Source organism: Lepisma saccharinum, chromosome 12, assembly GCF_977018435.1.
Source record: "Lepisma saccharinum chromosome 12, izLepSacc3.1, whole genome shotgun sequence".
Classification (NCBI taxonomy): Eukaryota; Metazoa; Arthropoda; class Insecta; order Zygentoma; family Lepismatidae; genus Lepisma; species Lepisma saccharinum.
In genome coordinates, this window is record NC_139240.1 from 17,464,602 (window position 1) to 17,484,701 (window position 20,100).

A 20,100-nucleotide genomic window follows, 5' to 3' on the forward strand; every position below is an offset into this window, starting at 1 on the left:
ATCTGGTGTGTAATACATGTCAGTATTGCCAGTAGTGACCCTTTTGTATGCTGTAAATGCTTCATATAATTTAAGGAAATCATCCTTGGACATGTCTAAATTATAATTTTCTCTGGGAAATACCTCATTTCTGCCATTTCTAAGATATATGTTCTTGATGTTGCAGTTATCAAATCTACTTGAATTTTTTTCCTGATTATTGTGTCTTCCAGTCTGAAACAGTACCACCACAAAATCCGGCATGTCATATTGTATACTGGAGAATGAATTTGTAGCATCAAACTCATAATAAGTACCAGCGGCAGGCTTCTGTACACATTGATATGTATAAAATTGTAAAGGTACTTGTGGATTTTTTATTATATCTGCTTTGTATTTAAGAGCATAACTGGCTTCATATTCAACAACTGGGATTCTTAGCTCCATAGTCTGAATAATGCATTTGCCTTCATCAGGTAGGGTATTGGGCAGAGCTTCTCCTGTAGAGTTTAATGTGCTGTACCTCATCAAAGCATTATTATCATTGGCAGCTCTTCTAAATGTGATTCTTAAACCACCCTTCCACATAATATATTTGTAATCTGAGAAGAATCCTGGCAACAGGCGCATAGGGAACAGCACTGTGTGGCTCTTAGATATAATTTTATCACCAGCCTCAAATCCACCTATTTTGTAGTAAGAAGACTCGGTTTTGGATAATTTTAGTGTGGCCAAAGCTGTGGAGGTAATGCCGGGATAATCCACTCCGTTTATAACAACACCATGCTTTCTGATCTCAATTTCAGAGAACAGATGCGGCACAAAATTGTCTACCAATCTTATATTTGAATTTGCCGGATAATCTGTTCCATCGAGCTTTACAACATAAAATTTGATGTATAGATCTGCTCTGTGGGGGTGTATAAAGCCATCCCCTACATCAAGATCAACCTCAATTTCTGTGTTGGGTTGATTTAAATTTGCAAATGTCCTCCTGTTTGGGGGGAATGATTGTAGCTCATAACTCTCAATATTTTCCATTTTTTTTGTATGTATTTTTATTTAAATATTAATCTCTATGATAGCAGTTGTTGTGGCTCCAGCAAAATCAACTAATTCTTCTTTTTCATTAGTGACCATCAATTCAATGTTATCTATTCTATTATGGCACACAGGAAAATATAATGTTGGCGATGGAGTGTAGATGATGGGCTCCATAAATTCAGAATTAGGTTTGAATGTTGCAATGATGCCAGTTTGTTTTGTGAGTGCCTATGCCATTTGATTTGGTGATCATACCCTCGGCCACATTACAGTGAATATTCAGAGTCTCTATGGCTAAGAATTTAGGAATATTAATAGCAGTGTGTTTGATGGCCGCTTCAAGTTTTGTGTTGTTCTCAAAGCCTAACAGCTCTCCTATAGTACCCAGATCCACTGTTTCTGTAGCAGATACAATCTCTACTCTGTGAGTGACAGAATTTTGAGTTAATACTATACCTCTGGGTAATTGAGCATTTAGAGTGGATAGATTATATTGCCCTGGAGTGATGACAATTTTTTGACCACTACTGCAATTTTGTTGTTGTGGTGTGTAATATTAGGGATCAAGTACATGCCATAAAATGCTCTGAGAGCTATTGTTTTGGGATACACTATATTATCATGTAATCTAAGTTTCAATATTGAATTTTGGCTGGTGAGATGGAATACCCCCATGATGTTTTAAATACCACAAGGCTTTTTGAAAATTTTCAATTGATCGTTTATTTATTTGAGACATATATCTAAGAACAGATAAACACAAATGTCGACAATTGACATCTTTGAAATTTTGAACACGGGCATTATTGTAACAAAGATTAGCTGATTTTAGATATTTTATTAAATTTTCAGGTGGAACACCTCCAAATGAATCAAACACAAATGGCTCATTGTTTAAATATTTAAGATAACAGATCCAGTGAGTGCCCTGATTTTTGAACTTATCCAAATTAACAATGCCACACTCTTTGTTGAGTGGTTGTTCTGGTAAAGAATCAGACATGTACACACCTCTAAAATGTTTGATGCCCAGTGGCTTGATTAAAGCTTCAATATCTTGGTTTGTAAGCGGCTCTTGTTTTTTTAAACTTATTCATGGCTCTCTTAACACCTTTGCCTTGTTTCTCCATGGCCAGGTTATGGCGCTTCAATTCATCTAATTCTGCCCTATTTTTCTTGGCATCTATTACTGTTTTTGCTATGGCAGCTGATCCCCCAGCCAAGCTCCCAACAGCCCCAAGTGCTGCTAAGATGGCCGGGATAGTAAATATGAAACCCCCCACATGTGATTTTTTTCTAGATTGTTGTAATTATTTTAATTGTGGGGTACTAAGCAACAATTTTATACCATGGCCCTTTGCAAGACAAGAATTTTTTTCTTGCGCTGCTTTTTGGTTAAAAGGCTATCAATAGTTTTAAGAGATTTAAGACCTGCATAAGGTATTTGATACATAACACCCTTGGCCTTCATTGTAGGTTTATTATATACATATTCACAGCCCCCACCCCAGTTTTTGTTTTGTGTTCATAGCTATGGTGGTTCCCAATGCTGCTATTTTTTCACTGAAAGAAGCATCTTTGCTTACAAATCTACCAAATGCAGCCTCTTCTAATTTCTTGTCTGCAACATGTCTCTTGTCAAGATCAGTATGTGTGTTGTATGCTATGTCATGGTCTCTACAAGCAGCATCTAGGGGATTAACACCGGGATCACCTCTGTTTAATCTATGGTCCAATTTTGTGCCTGGACCACAATACTGATAGCCTGGAATGTGTAGTTCAAATGGCAGCTTGTTTATAATATCATTAACCAGTCCCCGGCCCTCAGAAATATTCCAAAATTTAGGTGGTAGAGTATTAATAATTTTTATAAGATATCCACTCCCCTTAGTGTCATTCACTATAAAATTAGACAATTTTGTGCTTATCATGTCCATAATTCCAACCTTTTCATTGTAAAAATTGTGGTTGCCAGCATTTTCCTCCCCAGCTATCACCAATAACCTATCTACAAGTTTCCTGACATCATCAACCCACACAAATTCATTAGGCAGGGTGTTGTATTGTTTGATTCCACTGCCAGTCTTAATTTGTGACCATATGGGCTTGATTTACTCCACTGCTAGACTTGACTCTTTTTTGTGTGGGATCATGGTTCTGGTATAGAGCATCTGATTTTATTAATATTTCTTTGTAATGCTCATAATCTTGATCTGTATAGCTGCCAGGCCTTTTCCGAGTCATCAGTTCCCACAATCCAGGTGTGCCAGGATATTTAACAAAAGCACCTCTTTCTCCAAGATGAGATTCTGAATATACAATTATATCATCTCCCATAAATGTTACTCTGAAATTGCCAATTCTATGTATGATGTTACCATCACGCTCTGTGTCAGCATATAAGCCAAAGACCTCATCTTTGTTGTCTTTAGGTGTGCTTAAATATTTTTAAGCAAGAAGACCCAATTCAATAGGATCCTGAGTAGCTTCAATTCTTCGAGGAGCAACAGGACTAGGGGTATGAATACTGGAAAGTGGGGTGATTGGATAATCTAATATGTTCCTTGCAGCTACAGGTACAAGCTCTGTGATCAAATTTTGATTTTGCTCTGTAACAGTTTTGATATTTTTACCTAATTCACTAATAGCATCAATAATAGGCTGTTCTGTTTGTTTGTGTTGTTCATAAATTCCTCGGTTCTCTGATTTCCATCCCTTAAATCTTTTTACAAGATAATCTCTTAATTTAAGATCATCAATAATTGGCCTTTTCATGGTTATTTATATATGTTTCAATGTCTAGAAAATTGTTGATTTTATTTCTATATTTGCCACTATTGGGTTTTCTTGTCATATCAATTGTGACAAACCCATAATTGTCCTGGTTCCAGCACCTACTGCAAAACTTGGAAAAATCATTGTAGCTCAAGTCCCCACCTACATATTCATCATGTATGTGTTTGAGGTTGGTATGATCTTGATGAAACACACATATAAAATTGCTGTTGTCTCGGATCAGCTGCTTCGGTATTTTAGAAAAAGTCTGTGCCAGGTAGAAGCAATCAATGTTTTTGTGTCGGCCCTGTGTAAAGAAATTTCTAACCTTGTTTTGATTATCCAGTATAATGTCATCAAACACAACAACAGAATGATCGAGACATTCATGGAGTGGCTTAACATCTGATTCAAAAGTGGCAATATCCAATCCATCATATAGCTTCATCAGCTGCTGATATTTTAATTGTTCCAAGCTCTTAGAGAAAACATACAAGTGCCTGTTTTTCCAGTCTAACCAGTTGGGTGCCAATAAAAAATTATCAATCATTAGTGTAGTTTTACCACAAGCCGATGGCCCAACAATAAGACATCTAATATTTTCAGGCAGCAACTTGCCATTTCTCTTAATCTGCTGTTCAGGTTCTGGCAGCCTTTTTATAACATCCCAGGTGCTCATATTATCACTTTGTCTGCATCGATCCAGCTGTGTTCTGGAAGTCCTAGCCATTTGACAAATAACTTGTTGCCTTTTCTGCGGATGATTTTTTCTATGAGATATGTGTCAGGCTGTTTAGTTTTGTTGAGTTCTTCTTCATAGAACCGGCCTTTGAGAATTTCTCCTCGGTGGTCTTTTATTATATATGTGTTAAGGGTCCCAGGTTTAATTTGAACCACTGTAAATAATTCAGTGCTCCAGTTTCTTGTAAAGCCTCTTTTGAATAAGTGCTTATATTTGCTGATTCTTACTTGATCACCCACCTTGTATTTGGCTTTTCTTGTTGTTGGCTGGTATCTAGGATAATAAACAGTCCTGATCAATTTTTGCTCATCAGATGAAGTTACTTCAGAGGGTTTCATGTTGATTGTGGAATGAACCGAGTTGTTATATTTATGTAGAAGTTCTGGAAGAATATTAAGCCATTTATAATTACCTTGAAGTGTAAATTGTTTATACATAAGATTTTTTAGAGTTTTGTTGAATCTCTCTACAATTGAGGCTTTGAGATCACTGTAACTCGAATAATGTTGTATTGACTGGCTTTTAATAAATTGTTGGAACACAGAATTATAGAATTCTTTGCCATTATCTGTTTGTAAATAGCGCGGTGATCTTCCACTCTGATTGATGATTGTCCTGATGGCTTCTGTAACACATTTTCCAGTCTTGGATTTGAGTGGCAGAGCCCAGGCAAATTTTGAAAATGTGTCTATTACAGTAAGTAGATACTTGTAGCCCTTGTTGATTTTGTCTAAGTTTTTCAGCTGTCCACTTGCCATCTCAATCAAGTCGCTCTGCCATAAATCATCTATGCCTTTTGTGACTACTGGCAGTCTCTTATAATTATGTCTGGCTCGTCTGTGTAATTCATCAACAATAATTTGTCTAGACATAATATGAAAACAAGAATATTGCAACTATGGGGTGTTCAGCAGCTGATACCACAGGATTTTCTAAATATAATTTGTCTCCTATTTGTATATGAAATTCCAGAGCGCCATCATCTTCAGCAAAAGATGTTTCTAATGTATTGGGATCTGTAAAATCCTCTAACTCTACACTGGTGATTTTTGGTTTGTTGTCAGCATTTGTTATTGATAAGGTGGGGTAGTGGTGTGCCTGTGGTTGAAGCCAATATTTGATCTTGATTGGTCTCATTGTGCCCCCAACAAAAAACTGGTAATAAAATTGTGCAGGGGACAGCATATATAATTTGCCACCTGGTGTAAATGGTGAATCATATTCTTTGTTGGGGATGCTGTACAATTCAAGAATTACTGTATGTTTTGGATTCTCAATTATGCCTGTTATTTCTTTTTCTGCTGTAAGCAATCTGCTTGTTACAGATTCAAGGTGCTCATTAATAGTCCTAACAACATCATCATGGCCTGGCTTGATTTTTATGTCCACAATAAGTTTCTTGTATTGTTGCACAATCTCTTGAAGCTGGGTGGCAAAAACAGACAGAGCATTTGCTTGATTGGATTCCATGGTCCCTAGCTGTTGCTTGATATTAGCTACAATTTGTTGCAAATTTTCAATAACTGCCAATTTTGAATTTTGAGCAGTAAGATCATGGACCTGTCTTCTGATATCCTCAAACAGGGCATGCAGTTCATTAATATGTTGATTGGTTGGTAGAGTGGCCACTGTCTGAGTAAGTTGTTTGATCTCTGTCTGGATATTCTTGATATCTTCTGATTTCAATATGCGATTCACTGCTCTCATTATATTTTTAAGTTCCTGTGATGTAGGCAGATTTGTTACAGTATTTTGCAAAGATTCAAGTGTGAATTTCACATTATTTAATTCAGAAGCATCAGCCACATTTTGCATAGCATTTTGGAGCAGGGCTATATCTGCCTGAGTGGGTGTTGATTGTTGTAAAATTTCAAGTTTTGTTTGGATATCATCGATCAAGTGATGAAAATGAGATAGTTCAGATTCAGTGTTGAGGTTTTCAAGCTTTGTGATCTGTTCCTGGACACTGACAAGTGTGTCTACAATACCAGGCAGGCGAGATTCTAGAGATTCTTGTACATTTGTCAAATCAGTTTGCACTGCTGCTATTGTACCCTCAAGATGGGTTATGGTACTTTGAATTTTTCCAAAATCTTCATATGTTTCAAGTTGCAGCTTAATGTTGGCAACACTCCGAGTTATTGCACTCAAAGCATCAGAAGATGGCAAGTTGTTCATAAAATTTTCAAGTGTCTCAATTTTTTCTTTAACCTCGGCTATGGCATTGTTCAAGGGGTCCAGATTAGGTATCTGTAATGATTGAATCTGTTCTTTTAGAGTGGAAATCACTAGATCAAAATCTTCTTGTGATTTTATGCTTTTGACAATTGTTTGGAGCTGTGTCTGGACATTATTTATCTGCTCTTCCAATTGCTGTTTCAATTGCTCAGAGTTGGTGGCCTGGGTCTTAAATTTGGCTTGAAGAGCTGCTACAGCTTCTTCTAAATTTTGAAAATTATCCAATGTGGCCAAGTCAGTATATTTCTGAAGCAGCAATTTGAGTCGAGAATCAATTTTAAGAAGAGGGTCCATGCATTGTGATTGTAAATTTGTAATTTCTAGTTGAAGACTGGCATTGAGTGTGGTTTGTAAAGCTTGTAAATCACTTCTTAATTTCTTGACTCTGACATCAAGCATCAGAATCTCATCACTGTGATCTTCATGTCTTGTATGGCCAAATATATCATTAGGCATTTTGTTTTAGTGGTTATTTATTATTGAATATCTGATTCTTAATTCTATAAAAAAAGGTATAAGCTTGTCATATGATCCCGGGACCTCAATATATAAGCAGTCACCAGCAGAAACAGTATATACAGTGCCAGAAATCATGTTTGAGTGCTTAATTCTATAAATATTTCTCCCTACTGAAATCTTGACATTACCCTCAGGGGTTGTAATAAATTGCAATTGACCACCTACAGGTAATTGGTAATGATTTAAATTATTGTTAAATATGTACAATGTTTTACCTGTTTCATCATCAACATCTGTAAATATGCTGTTCAGATGAATAATTAACAAAGCACTTAGTTTAGATATCATATCAGAAGAGGGTTGTGGTGTTCGCAGGTCCATAATAGCCTGTTTTTTGAACCCAAATAAGTTCATAGGCATGTTTATTTATTTCAAATCATGCTCTGTAATTGGGCATTGTTTGCCACTTTTCAAATCACAAATGCCCCCATGGTAAAGTATGTATGCCACATGACAAAATGCATCTCTTATCATCATGTGGGTCCAGAGCCACTTTTCTTACAATATTGCTAGTCAACAAGTGATCCACACTCTGAATTCTGGATTCTGATGTTCTGATTGTGCTACATGATTTGAGGCAATTTTTGTAATCTTCAAATTCAAGCTCTTTGTCCACAGTCACTCTGCCAATGCCCTTGGCCTTTTTGGCAACAGCGCCACTACATGTTTCAAAACTGTACATCTTGGCCCTTAACCCAGCAAATGCCACAATAACATCACCAAGTGTCTCATCTTTTAACTTGCCAGGCACCTTTTTGTTGTGGTGTTTAATTTTTGAATGTTCAGTGGTATCAAAATATTTAAACAATTCAGGCTGTGCTATATCTTGATAAACATCTTCTGTTTGAATATCAAGAACAAAACTATCTGTGTCCATGTACATCAGTTTTACACGATCCTTATAAAAAGGCTTCAACACATCATAATACAATTTTAACATGTGTAATTTGGCCAATTCCAATATCACAGCCCCTACATAAATAGGCTTATCAAACTTAATCTTTGTTTTTTTCATGTTGAAAAGTGCCATATTCTCATCATAAATTCTTCTGTAATTGAAGTTGGGCTTTGCAATCAATTTTTTGCTCCGGCTGGGGTCAGTAATTATTTTAACATCAATATGTTTTCTGACATTTTCAATTGTTTTGCCATACACTGAATTGACCATCAATTTAAACAAGGTCTTATCAAATTGGCTCATTGCAGATGTTCGAAGCTCTGTGTTTGTATCAATATATGGCTTCAACCATCTTGAGTGCCTGAACCTCAAAACTTTGCCAACTTTGCTCACTTGAACACCATGATGCATCAGGAACTGGAGGTTTTTGTAATATATAACATGGCCCTGTTTTGGCTCCAGAGTCATCATCAATTTCTTCTGTTTAGAGCCAGGTTAGCACTTAACCTCAGGAATTGGGGGCAGATCAGAAAATGTGTTGTGTAAATTATCTGGAATTGTCAGATCAACCTCTAAGAAGAGGCCATAGTCACTGTCATCAAAATCTTTAAGATCTTCAATATTGAAATTTATAACCCACTCAAGCCCTGAATATGGCAATTTATCCATCATAGCATAACCATAGAGGCTGTTTGCAGCTGAAAATGCAGAATCACATACCGGGCATTTTTCTGCATTGTTGATATCTTCAATCTGTTTCTCTGTTAAAGGCAACATGGGTTTTGATTTTAATAAGACATTAGATGCTATGTCATGGCACTCATTTTCTATTCTATGAGCAAATTCTTTGATGGCATCTGCTCCCATGTATAAATCTTCTTTACTAACAACCCCATCCTGTACAACCACATAATAAAAACTAGAAGGTTCATGTAACTGGTATGGTGTAATTGAAGATTCATCAGGATATGGATTGCAGAATGCAAGGGGTTTGAGGTTTGATTCAAAATCACAGACTATATATGCTGGGTGTTCCAACAAGGCTTCAAACTTTTTGAATTTTGCATTTTCACTTGGATTAGGCATCACCATATGAACAGGTTTATGGTTGCCACAGTATTTCAGATGCTCAATTAACTTGTTTTTAGCAATTTCTGCATTCACTTCCCGAACCCCATTTATTATTTTTTGACCATCAAATACAGACAAACATCTTCTGCACAACTTGAATATTGTATTGGATTTGCCTTGTTGTTTTCTGACTAAAGCTTCAAGACTGTGTATCAGAGTGTAATGATATGTGCCATCTCCTTCAATTAAGAGCAGATCAATCGGAACAGCAGAATCATCATCAAATGTACTGATTCTGAGAGGTTCTATCAAGCAATTGCCACGGCCAGTAGAACAAGTAAATACATTAATAGATAATTGTTTACCATTTATGTCCCGGGCCTTTTTTTCAAATTTATCAATATTCTGAACAGACATTGGATATTCTAAACCCTCCATTGATTCATCAAAATTGTGTTCATATTGTTTATAATAAGTTATTCTCTCAGGATTCCTTGAAACTGGAAACAAAGGAGCTAAAATACACCACAAAAAGCATTTCTCATCATTATTTTCTATATTAACCACGGCTCTTTTGTTTTTAATATTGGCAGGTAATGGCAGATATGTAGATCCTTGTAATGGGCTGAATTCAGAAATATTGACATAGAGCTTGTGTGGAGATCCGCATAGGCTCCATCCAGACTCTTTCCCAGCAAATTCAGAGTGTTTAATATTCAATTGATCTATCAAACTGCTTATTATTTTGTCTGAATTTGCATTTGAATATACCGGTACAGTTTCTGTTATGTGGGGCTGTGTAAATTTTGTGCCATTTGGTTTCTTATATTGTGTAAACAATTTGAGGGACAGCTTATAAGAGCCATTTTCTGCATTTAGAATTGCCTGCACATCCGGATTTATTCTGTTCAAAAAAATTCTTAATGTCACATTTTGGCTCTGATACAAACCGGTAATCCCTTAATTGGCCATTAAAACTGCTATGGATAGGTCGTGCATAGCGTGGCTGCTTTGCTGCTCTAGCATTAACAGGTGCTTCATGCTTCCTTTTCAGACCAGATGTAGATGGTTGTGGGGGCAATGTTGATGACTGTGCATAAAAATTACACTTATGCCATTTGTAATAAGCCTTGCTTAATATTTTATGGCATCTTGGACACATTTTTGTGGCCTTTCTGCATTTCTTAGGGTCACAAATATGCCGGTGTCTAGACCAATTAGAACTAGATATATTTTTATTACACTGATTGCAATATTTTTGATTTGGCATTTTTGTTGTTTGTTTATATATGGACAATATGCCAAAACAATTATAACAGCAGCTAGTGGCTGAGCTGGTGCTTTTATACCCAGACAACAGCAATAACTAGGCTCTGGTGATCCCCAATATAAAATAGTTTTGCTCTTTTATGCTGTTGTACAACACACTTTACCAGGTTTCAGATCTGGGAGCTATCAGTTGTATATCAACTAGCAGTAATTATTCTCAAAATCTCACGCGTGGAGATATTATTTTACCACATGTATTTCAATCTTACACATTTTATCAGAACTCAAACTCGAGCCTCTTGTTTACAAGGCAACAATATTAACACTTTGCAATCAGGGGAGGCTTCACATTTTATCAGGACTCAAACCCAGAAGCCTCTTGATTACAATGCAATAAAAACCATGGAGCTATGCACCACACTCTACTGGGTCTCAGAACCCAGGAGCTATGAGCTTTATATCAATATACACATGGCGGAATCAATCTGAGGGGGGCTCATCATTTCTACACTTAAATTCAAGATTCCTGGGATTTTGACAGAAAAACACACTGTAAACAATAAGATCATATGGGAACTTGGCATAGTTTTAAGTGTAGGCAAAACTGTCTGTTGAGGCTTCTTCTTTTCTACACTAGAATTCAGAATTCTTAAAATTAAGAGCATATCACACTTGAAGAATTGGGGTATAAGCCCCTCTTGGCATTGTTTTAAGTGTAGGCAAATCGGATTGTTCAATCAAATAACCTCTTCTTTTCTACACTTATAAGTTGAGTTTATAATATTGTATTTTATACTACTTTCGGTGTTATAAGTTCGATAGCTCTTATTATCCACGAGTCTGGTTTTCTTAGAATGTAAATATACTAACTGTTTCTAAGTTACGTCTAAATGTTATCATAGTATTCAATAACCTAGGGTAGAACCAATGTTCTAAGGTATAGTTGAACCTGAGTTATACGTATGTCAAGGTGAAGAGAAAATAATACGAATAACTGAGAATTACTTACAGATCAGATTTAGATACCATGTCATACCATTACTAAAATACTGTAATTGTACTGTAATATATACGTAATGCAGGTAATTTCTGTCAAAGTGGTAAATTGGGGAATCTAAAAGTTTGATTCTTAAATACATTACATTTGCCACATTATTAGTGAACGCTTTGACACTGAAATACTACAGTAGACACTATAATTTTATAGTTTTACTACCCAATTTTAATAAATCGTCTAAAATAGCATTTCTTGCACTAATGACTGTGCAAATTGTGGCATAAGCGATACCTAAATCTGCAGATATTTCAATATTAGTATTATGTGAATTAGCGTCCACTTCCCGTATAAATTTTACTTTCTGGCCGAGTGTGTAACTTTTCCTCTTGCTGTTCTCCATGACAAGCGACATTGTTATAGCTGGTTACGTACCAATCAACTGTACTTCATGAAAATTAGTACGTATAACACCGATTTACGTATAAATGCATTACGTACAAATAAGGATCAATTAACACGTTTTTAAATTATATTTTGCCGAGACCTACTGTCATTTACGTATAAAACAGAATTACGCAGAACTGAGTTACGTGTAAAGCAGTCTCAACTGTAGTTAATTTACTGGCTGATACCTATATACAAATTTGCATACCCCAAAATATCTACTTCCCAAAATGAAGTCACAAATACGCCAGTGAGTGGGCATCTCCCCAAAAAGCAAAAAAAAACTTAATTCACACAGTGATGAAGACTGTTTGGTTTGTGTCAAAATATTCAACGTTGGCGTAAAATGGGATGTGCTACGTGGAAGTGAGGTAGACTTTTTGGTACCTTACCAGAAGGTCACCCCTTACACTCCTCGTGGAATAAATTAATCTAATCTAGCATTAATGCTTACTTGTACTGACTCCGACTGCAGCCAGAGCTGCTAGAGTCACGAAGAAGAAAACCACACACTGAGTCCATCGTCGTCCGAATCGGTCCGTGAAGAACCTCCCGGAGATGTATCCAGGTAATTCTGACAGGGACGACAGGAAGAAGTTCAGAAAGGGGTTTCCTCCCATGTTGAAGATGTTCAAGACAGCTATGTTGTAGCTCATTCCATTCACTGCCCTGAGAATTCAAATATAATAATTATAGAGACCGAAGTAGAAATAATGTTGCACAGCACGAAATGTCCATAAGATTTGTTTTATGTATTGCTGGCATATTCTTGACAAAACTGGTACTGATTCGGTGTAGAATTAATCTACAAATACCTGGAAAATTTTCTCTAATGTATAACATGTTCGACATAACCTTCCTGGATGATATTTACGCACTTTTAATAGAGCCAATAGCACCCTAGCGTACAGTCTGGCTTGTAACAATACCAATGATTTTCAATGGTATCGGAAAGACCCAGAAGCATCTTTAACTGTAGTACATTAGCAATGTAAGGTCTCGAATTAAATTTCGATTACGTCAACGAAAACTAGGTGCAGTAATTAATCTTTTTTTCCCCCCAAGAAAGCTACATCTGACATTCAAACGAAATCTCCATTATGGAGAATGAATGAATGACTAAATTTAAAATTTTGGCTGCGTTTGGTTTGCCTCCGTGAATTTATCGATGTCCAGAATCTCTTCGCATTAGTAATTAGTTCATTTGTGACTGTGTTTACATATTCTGTGTACAGCGCATTTGGTTTAGCCTGAGCTCTGGCATGCGCAAAGCGGGAAAGGTTTGTCGTCTGCAGAAGACGTCACGTGACTCATAGGAGCAGTGTTGCAATACGCGGAAGTTACAATTCTACTAGCCAAAAATTGGCAAAGCTATATGCTGTTGTCTCATTAAAAAACACTTACGAATCTAAAGTAGCACGCTGTCCTTCGCGATCGTGAAATTCGTCAATTGCTCTACGAATAACACACTTGCCAAATTCGTCCACATCACTTTTAAATGTCTTTCTTCTGCGTGGTTTGTTAGGCGTTACCAATCCCTTCCAAGTTACTTTGTAGCAATCATTTTCGTTTCAAAGTACTTACTGACATATCAGTAGCTGCGGAAACACGCTTTTGCTCTTGTTTTACGTTCAACGCAAGACCTCTGTCATTCTTTTCCTTGAACTAGTAAGTACCGAACACACCTACCAATAAGCTCTGAAGTCAGATTATGGATATAGGTAATTGTTAAGGCAGTTAGCAACTCTGCTCTCAGTGGAAAACTCGCATCGTCGCGCTGACGGCATGCTTCTGCGCAACTGAAGGCCAAAGCTCAAGCTAAACCGAATGGCCTGTATTTCTGTTTCATAAGGTCTTTACATGCTTACGCAGTGCTTATTAAAGATATGAAACTTGTAATAGTGATTGAATGAAATGGAAAAAAAGTGGGTGCGTCAGCACTTTGGTTATTTGATACCGTCACATATACACGGTCAAGATCCTTACCATAATGAAATAAAAACATGTCTCTGTGGTCTAAAATCTCCTTACTCATGTTGAAAGCCGAGGATGTAAAAGGGCACTCAGCACATATAAGGACATTACACAGGACAACACAGCCCTGCAGAGGATTCGCCTGGCCGTGGGTTCAGGCGCCGGAACCTAGTTGGCCTGAAATATTGCAGTTTCCGGTGTGTACTACGTGGAAGCGAGGTTGACCTATGGGTGGGTACTCCTTACACCCTTAGAATAATGTGGAGACGCAACGACAATAAAGCATCGTTCTTCACACGGACATTGCTCCTTGTCCGTCGTGATCCCTTGTCCCCTCCCTGGAATGCAGACGCTGCACTCTTGCATGGACGTGTGCCAGATAAGCAGTTGTGCACGCGGCGGCAACGACCCTAAAGAATTCAAATACAAATATCACACTCCAAAATTTTAATTTTATCTCTTCTTTCTTATTAAATGAATAGCAATCAGTGTGGGCGCAGGATGCGGCCTTTTTTTTGGGCTCCCTGCTCTGGTATGCCAGACTGGGGTTCAGGACTTGTGAGTTGGGTTCTGTGGGTTTGATGAGGAAAATAATCTTGTATATCAAACCGCTCTAGAATGCCGGAACGGAATCCACTGCGACTCCGAGATTATGCATGCCTGTCTCACTGCCCGGGAAACGTTATCGAGAATGTTATTGAAGATGTTCTTCATGATGATGTTAAAATAATATTATTAATATTGTTAATACTGTCCTACCATGTAAACATAAGAGTCGAAATTAGAAACAGTACAATAATGGAAAATGTTATATTCACACTATTCACAATTGGTTTAGAAAAAAAAATGTGTACATGTAATGTAATGTCACTCACGAGGTTCATGTCCTCTGTTCTGGATCCCAGAATGGATCCCAGAACAGAAATACGCGTAATATCACATAAAGTATTGTATACATCAATTATATCATGTATATATTCCTTGTATAGCATTACAATTTATTATTATACCTATTTTAAAATGCAATCAAATAGTAATAAATAGAGGAAATAAAGTCGGGGGAACTATCAAATTCGGAGCAACTGACGTCCTGGTATATTTTTAGGAACCAGGACAATAAGACCATACCCTCGAATGTAGGCGGGCTTACTTCGGGGGTTCCCCCCTTATTACATGTATTGAATAGCTGTAATACGTGTATATTTGTTGCTTATAGTTGATAATTGTCTAAATTATATGATAATGCAAATTCAATATGTAATGTAAAATTATAATGTAATAAAGGGAATTATTATAATGTCACTCCTTACACCCCAAATGTAACTGTAGTATTACATGAACGACTCTGTAAGGAGGTATGGACCTACCGATCTCATTAAATAATTAAATAAACACTTACCATACCAAGGTAATAATGAATGTCCACAGTGCCAACCTCTTGGTCTTGAACAGACTGGCGACGCCGTATGTCCTCTCATTTGTTTGTGCCACTTTTTCCAAGGTGGCCCTGTAATTCGATGGCAAATTCCTTTTATTTGCCTTCGCTATCTCCTGAAGAACTTTTCCTGCCTCGTCCACTCTTCCTTGAGAGGCTAACCAGTGAGGAGACTCGGGAACAAGCCTTTAAGAAATGAAAACATCAGCGTGAGACATATTCCACATTAGCGTTAATAAGAAATACAGGGTCGGACAATGCTTATCCTCATTTTTGCTGTAGTTGGCCCTACTATTTTCAGCACGTACGTGTCAATAGAGAATAGAGTGTGTGGTTGCTGTAGCGCATATTCGACAATTCATCGCGTCGTCGCCTTGTAATCAAGGGGTTCCGGCTTCGATTCCCGGTGGAGGCACATAGTGGTTCGGATCCCACTTTAAACTGTAGGTCCAGTCCCGATTAGCCTTACTGTGCATAAATTGGACTTCAAACACCAAATCAATCCAATCCAATCGACAATTCATCGGTCATTTTCTCTCCTTGTTGTTGCAAGGTGTAGATGACCCCACTACTCTCCGTTAGTGCCATGATACTAAGAGACATGGTAGACTCGTGCGCATCGCCGGGGGTTCCCCGGGGCTGCTGTGACGTCAACTGTTGAGCAACTCGAGATTTCGCCCGCTACATCTGGAAGTGAATCTTTGTCTCTCGCTAACAAATAGACGTTTCTTTCTTTACTGAGAGTTTTCTTCAAAATGGCTTGTGGTGTGTTCGGATGTAATAATTACAACAGTAAGACTAGAGGAGGAGCTGTTAGGTATTTTAGATTTCCGAGAGATGAAAATGCACGAAAGCAGTGGATTTCGCTTTGTAGAAGCGTGTGTACTTCACACATATACAGGTATACTTCTGTAAGATGTGGAGCATGCGGAATTCCATTTTAGACGCGAATATAGAGTTTTTAATGCAAAATTTGCCTAAATAATTTGTATTTATTTATTTTTATTTACTTTTTACAATGTATGACTCTTTTAAAACCGGTTTCAAGACCAGATAACAATTCCAAAACATATAAAGCTCTGGAGCTTATTCTGAGCTCACTTTGATTTGAATTTAATGGGATGGAAAATCAGGAGTTTGTAATATGAAAATTGTGAGCAAAGCTACATGTATTAATTTTAATGCAGGTTGCTATGGGGTGAGGAGCATTCCCCTTCCTCTAACTTGATTCATTCCAAATTAGGAATAATCATTTCCTACCCACTGAATATGAAAATCATATTTTTAAATATATCCTACTTACAGAATTCTACTTCAGTTGAGTTCATTTTAGAGCCCCATAACTATATATAAAATATCATTAAACTAATTTATGTCAGATATGTACCGTATGCAGTGCCCTTTAGAAGCCATGTATTCGATATTTTCTCAGACTTCTAGAAGGTGTTTTACAAGTACTTTTCTATCAAATAAGAAAACTTTGACGTATGTTAACAGCACTTTTCGAACGTTTATTGGCAGCTATAGCGTTGTGTTGCCTTTAAAAAAAATGCTGAATCGACATGATTCGTGATCAACTCGCAAGAGATCTAACTTTGCAAACTTTTTAAAACATTTGACATAGTAATTATTTGTAATGTAATTAGCTGTACCTTATGATGCTCTTCAAACTCTGTAAGTACTATCATTGCATAAACCGAAATCCTTCATATCTCAGAGCAAGCAAAGTTAGAGGAAAACCATACGCTCGAAATAATTTCTTTCAATAGTTGGTGGACAATATGAAGAGCCGGTTTGAAAAGCTATGTTTCTTTTCGGGTGTTGTCGTATTAAATGCAGATACATACCTGTGTTTTATGGTGACATGTTAATTCCTCGTTTATATCAAAAAGTGAACTTTAATCTAAGCGAAAGCATGTATGCGTCACCAGTCGAAGATTTTCGCATCTACAAAGAAAATTCAATATACATTCCCACCTCACTCAAAGACTTTGTGAATCCAATCCAAACTGTACTAATATCTACAGCTGAGTGTGAAAGCGGGACCAGTGCCATGAACCTTAACTTTACTGATTAGAGAAATCAAAAATTTAGGGGGTACAATGTACCCCCGTTCCTGCGCCACTGTTCTTATGGGTTTGATTCTATGTTAAGAAGGATTACGTCAGTCCTTGTGCTTGTACGTACGTGTAGTACTGTAATGTTGTTTGTGTTCTTTATAAAATTTGTGTTAAACTAAAAAAAATTGCAGTACAATCTTACATTAGAAATAATGTAACTAAACATTTGGCGTTTAGGAAATATCATTTTACAAGAAAGAAAAACTGCACCTATAAAATTTTATATTTATATTCTTCATTCTTCCATTAAAGAAAATATTCAATTTAGATTTTTGTTGTTTCATTGATACCTTTTTCCACCCGACAAACTGTATCTTGGATCACTACCGTGACTACCTCCCTATGTACTATATTTAACTTTCTTTTACTACTTTTCACAAACACTGATATGGGTATATGAAACTAACTAAAATTAGTAACAATGACACTGAGGGATCTTAGAATGTGTTTTAACACGTTACATTTTAGGAATTTAAATATGTAGGCTTCATTTTAAATGTACGTATCATCCGACAATATATCATTTAGTAAACGCAAGTAGTGTCTAGTGAGTTACAAAAGTTCGAATACCGGGTAAAGCATTTCTGTTACTTGCCTTTGCGAAATATAGAAGAAAAAGCAACAGCCATGCTGAAAATGCGAAAATATTAACACAATGTCCAAACACTTACAAGGATCAATGCAACATGTGTTAACTTGAGGTACAGAGGAAAAAGGGACTAAATTAGTTACAGGTTTTCTTCCGCATGTGCCTCCCCTACGCTCTATTCATTCCTACTTTCACTGACTTTGTGCACAAAGAAATACCAGTCCTTTTAAGCAGTAAATAAGGTTTTAAAGCTTCCCCGGAAAACTTCATTCAATGAAAAAGAACCCCTGCTATGTGTTTTCTACCCGCTGGCTACGACATTTGCTCACCAGATGACGTAATGCGCTGGAAGGGACGAAAGTCGTCCGCCGGATGAGCCAACCTATTAGTCTTAGACCCATGGTTAGTGCCAAAGAAAAACGCGAAATATGATTCATTTTTTTTTGGTCTGAAGGTGTACAAGGTAACACTGCTTGCTTTCTCCTTAGCAAATGAAAAGTGGTGCTGTCATGTTCACCCTGCAACAACAAGTAAAGAGAATACGAGCTAAAAGAACGACACGTTCACACTATATGGGCCATATTAGTGTGACGTCACTGAGAAAGATTGAGTCCAAACAAACCCATCACGTGGTGTTCTTATATGCTATAGCAGTGGAAAAATCCATCGCAAAGGAAAACTTTTAAAATTGTGACAGCAGACATGAAACAAAATTGTGATGTGTATCCGGAGAATGCGTCTATATACGAGTATTACACATATCTTACACAGGATAAGGTAAAGAACAAATGTAGTTAGAAATCGAGTAAAGCGAATGCCCCTAGTAGCTTACGATCCGGAAACGCAGCCAATAGGCGACGCCACTGCAGTCACGTGAGGCTGCTGGACTCCCATCATCCAAAGCGGCAGTGCACCTTCGGAGCTATAATATCTCGATTTTCGTTTAAAATGCATGATTTCCTTACTGAAGTTATTTTTTACCTTATGCTCTGTAAGGTATGTGTAACATATAGACGTATTCTGCGAATTCTCATCTCGCATGAATGTACGATACACATAACAATTTCGTTTCATAACTGCTGTCCCAATTTTAAAGGTACAGCTTACAATGGAAAAATCCAAAGTTAACAGATAGGGAAACACACGTGACAATTTTGTTTGGACTCAATCTTGCTCAGTTGTCTGCTCGTGACGTCATCACTAATATAGTCCATTGACACGCACTCGCAGAAAGCAGTACGGCCAACATAGCGAAAATTACAGGAACAGATTAGTATCGGCTTACTCTCGCACGTTTATAATAGAGATCTATAAATAAATAGATTAATAAATGCAAAAACGAATAAAGGATAGCAAATGCCAGAATGAAATTAAACGTATAGGTCAAAATTGAGCTAATAATACTTATACCGATATATATGGCTGATAGATTACCCATATCCAGATATCTTATAACATCATCAACCTTATTGATACATGTATAATAGGTATCCAGAAAAGGAGTAGCTATACGTTATGTCGTAGAAAGTAGTGCAAGGGGACCAGTACAAGGAAGGGCCACCTCTCTGGATAAAATTACATCCAGACCTTATTTCCTGTCGCCGACCTCCGTGGCAGAGTAGTTAGCAAATCGCGCTACAACGCCAGAGGTCCCTGGTTCAATCCCGGCCTGGGCGTGGGTGTTCTTTGTGTGTCCCTTCATCATCGTTCATCCTCATCTTCGCGATTGGACAAAAATGGCAGAAATACGAAGTAAAATAAACCAAATGAACGAATCAATTGTTTCCTGTCCAGGGACATGCTTTTCCAACTACATTTTATTCTCTTCCATCTTTTTTCTCTATTCTCTTCATTTTACCTCGCGACGAACGTGTCATGGCAAGAAATTGGTAGAAACTTGTGGGTCATGAATAAAACAAATGTTCAGCTCTGTGGTCAACGAATCATGTCAAACATTCTCTAGTCCCATGTCGAACACATCTCAGAAAGTTGATGCATGACATAAA

At 37.2% G+C, this 20,100-nt stretch overlaps 1 protein-coding gene across 2 annotated transcripts in view; it reads right to left on the reverse strand.

Moving 5' to 3' along the window:
* LOC145996389 (carcinine transporter-like) overlaps positions 1–20,100 on the reverse strand; it is an 82,715-nt gene that overhangs the window by 5,700 nt on the left and 56,915 nt on the right. For both annotated transcript variants that reach the window (XM_083132819.1, XM_083132820.1), the window contains exons 7-8: positions 15,350–15,571; positions 12,431–12,645 (exon numbers count right to left, since the gene is read on the reverse strand). In XM_083132819.1, coding sequence (XP_082988945.1) covers positions 12,431–12,645; positions 15,350–15,571 — 437 coding nt within the window. The remainder of the gene's footprint in view (positions 1–12,430; positions 12,646–15,349; positions 15,572–20,100) is intronic.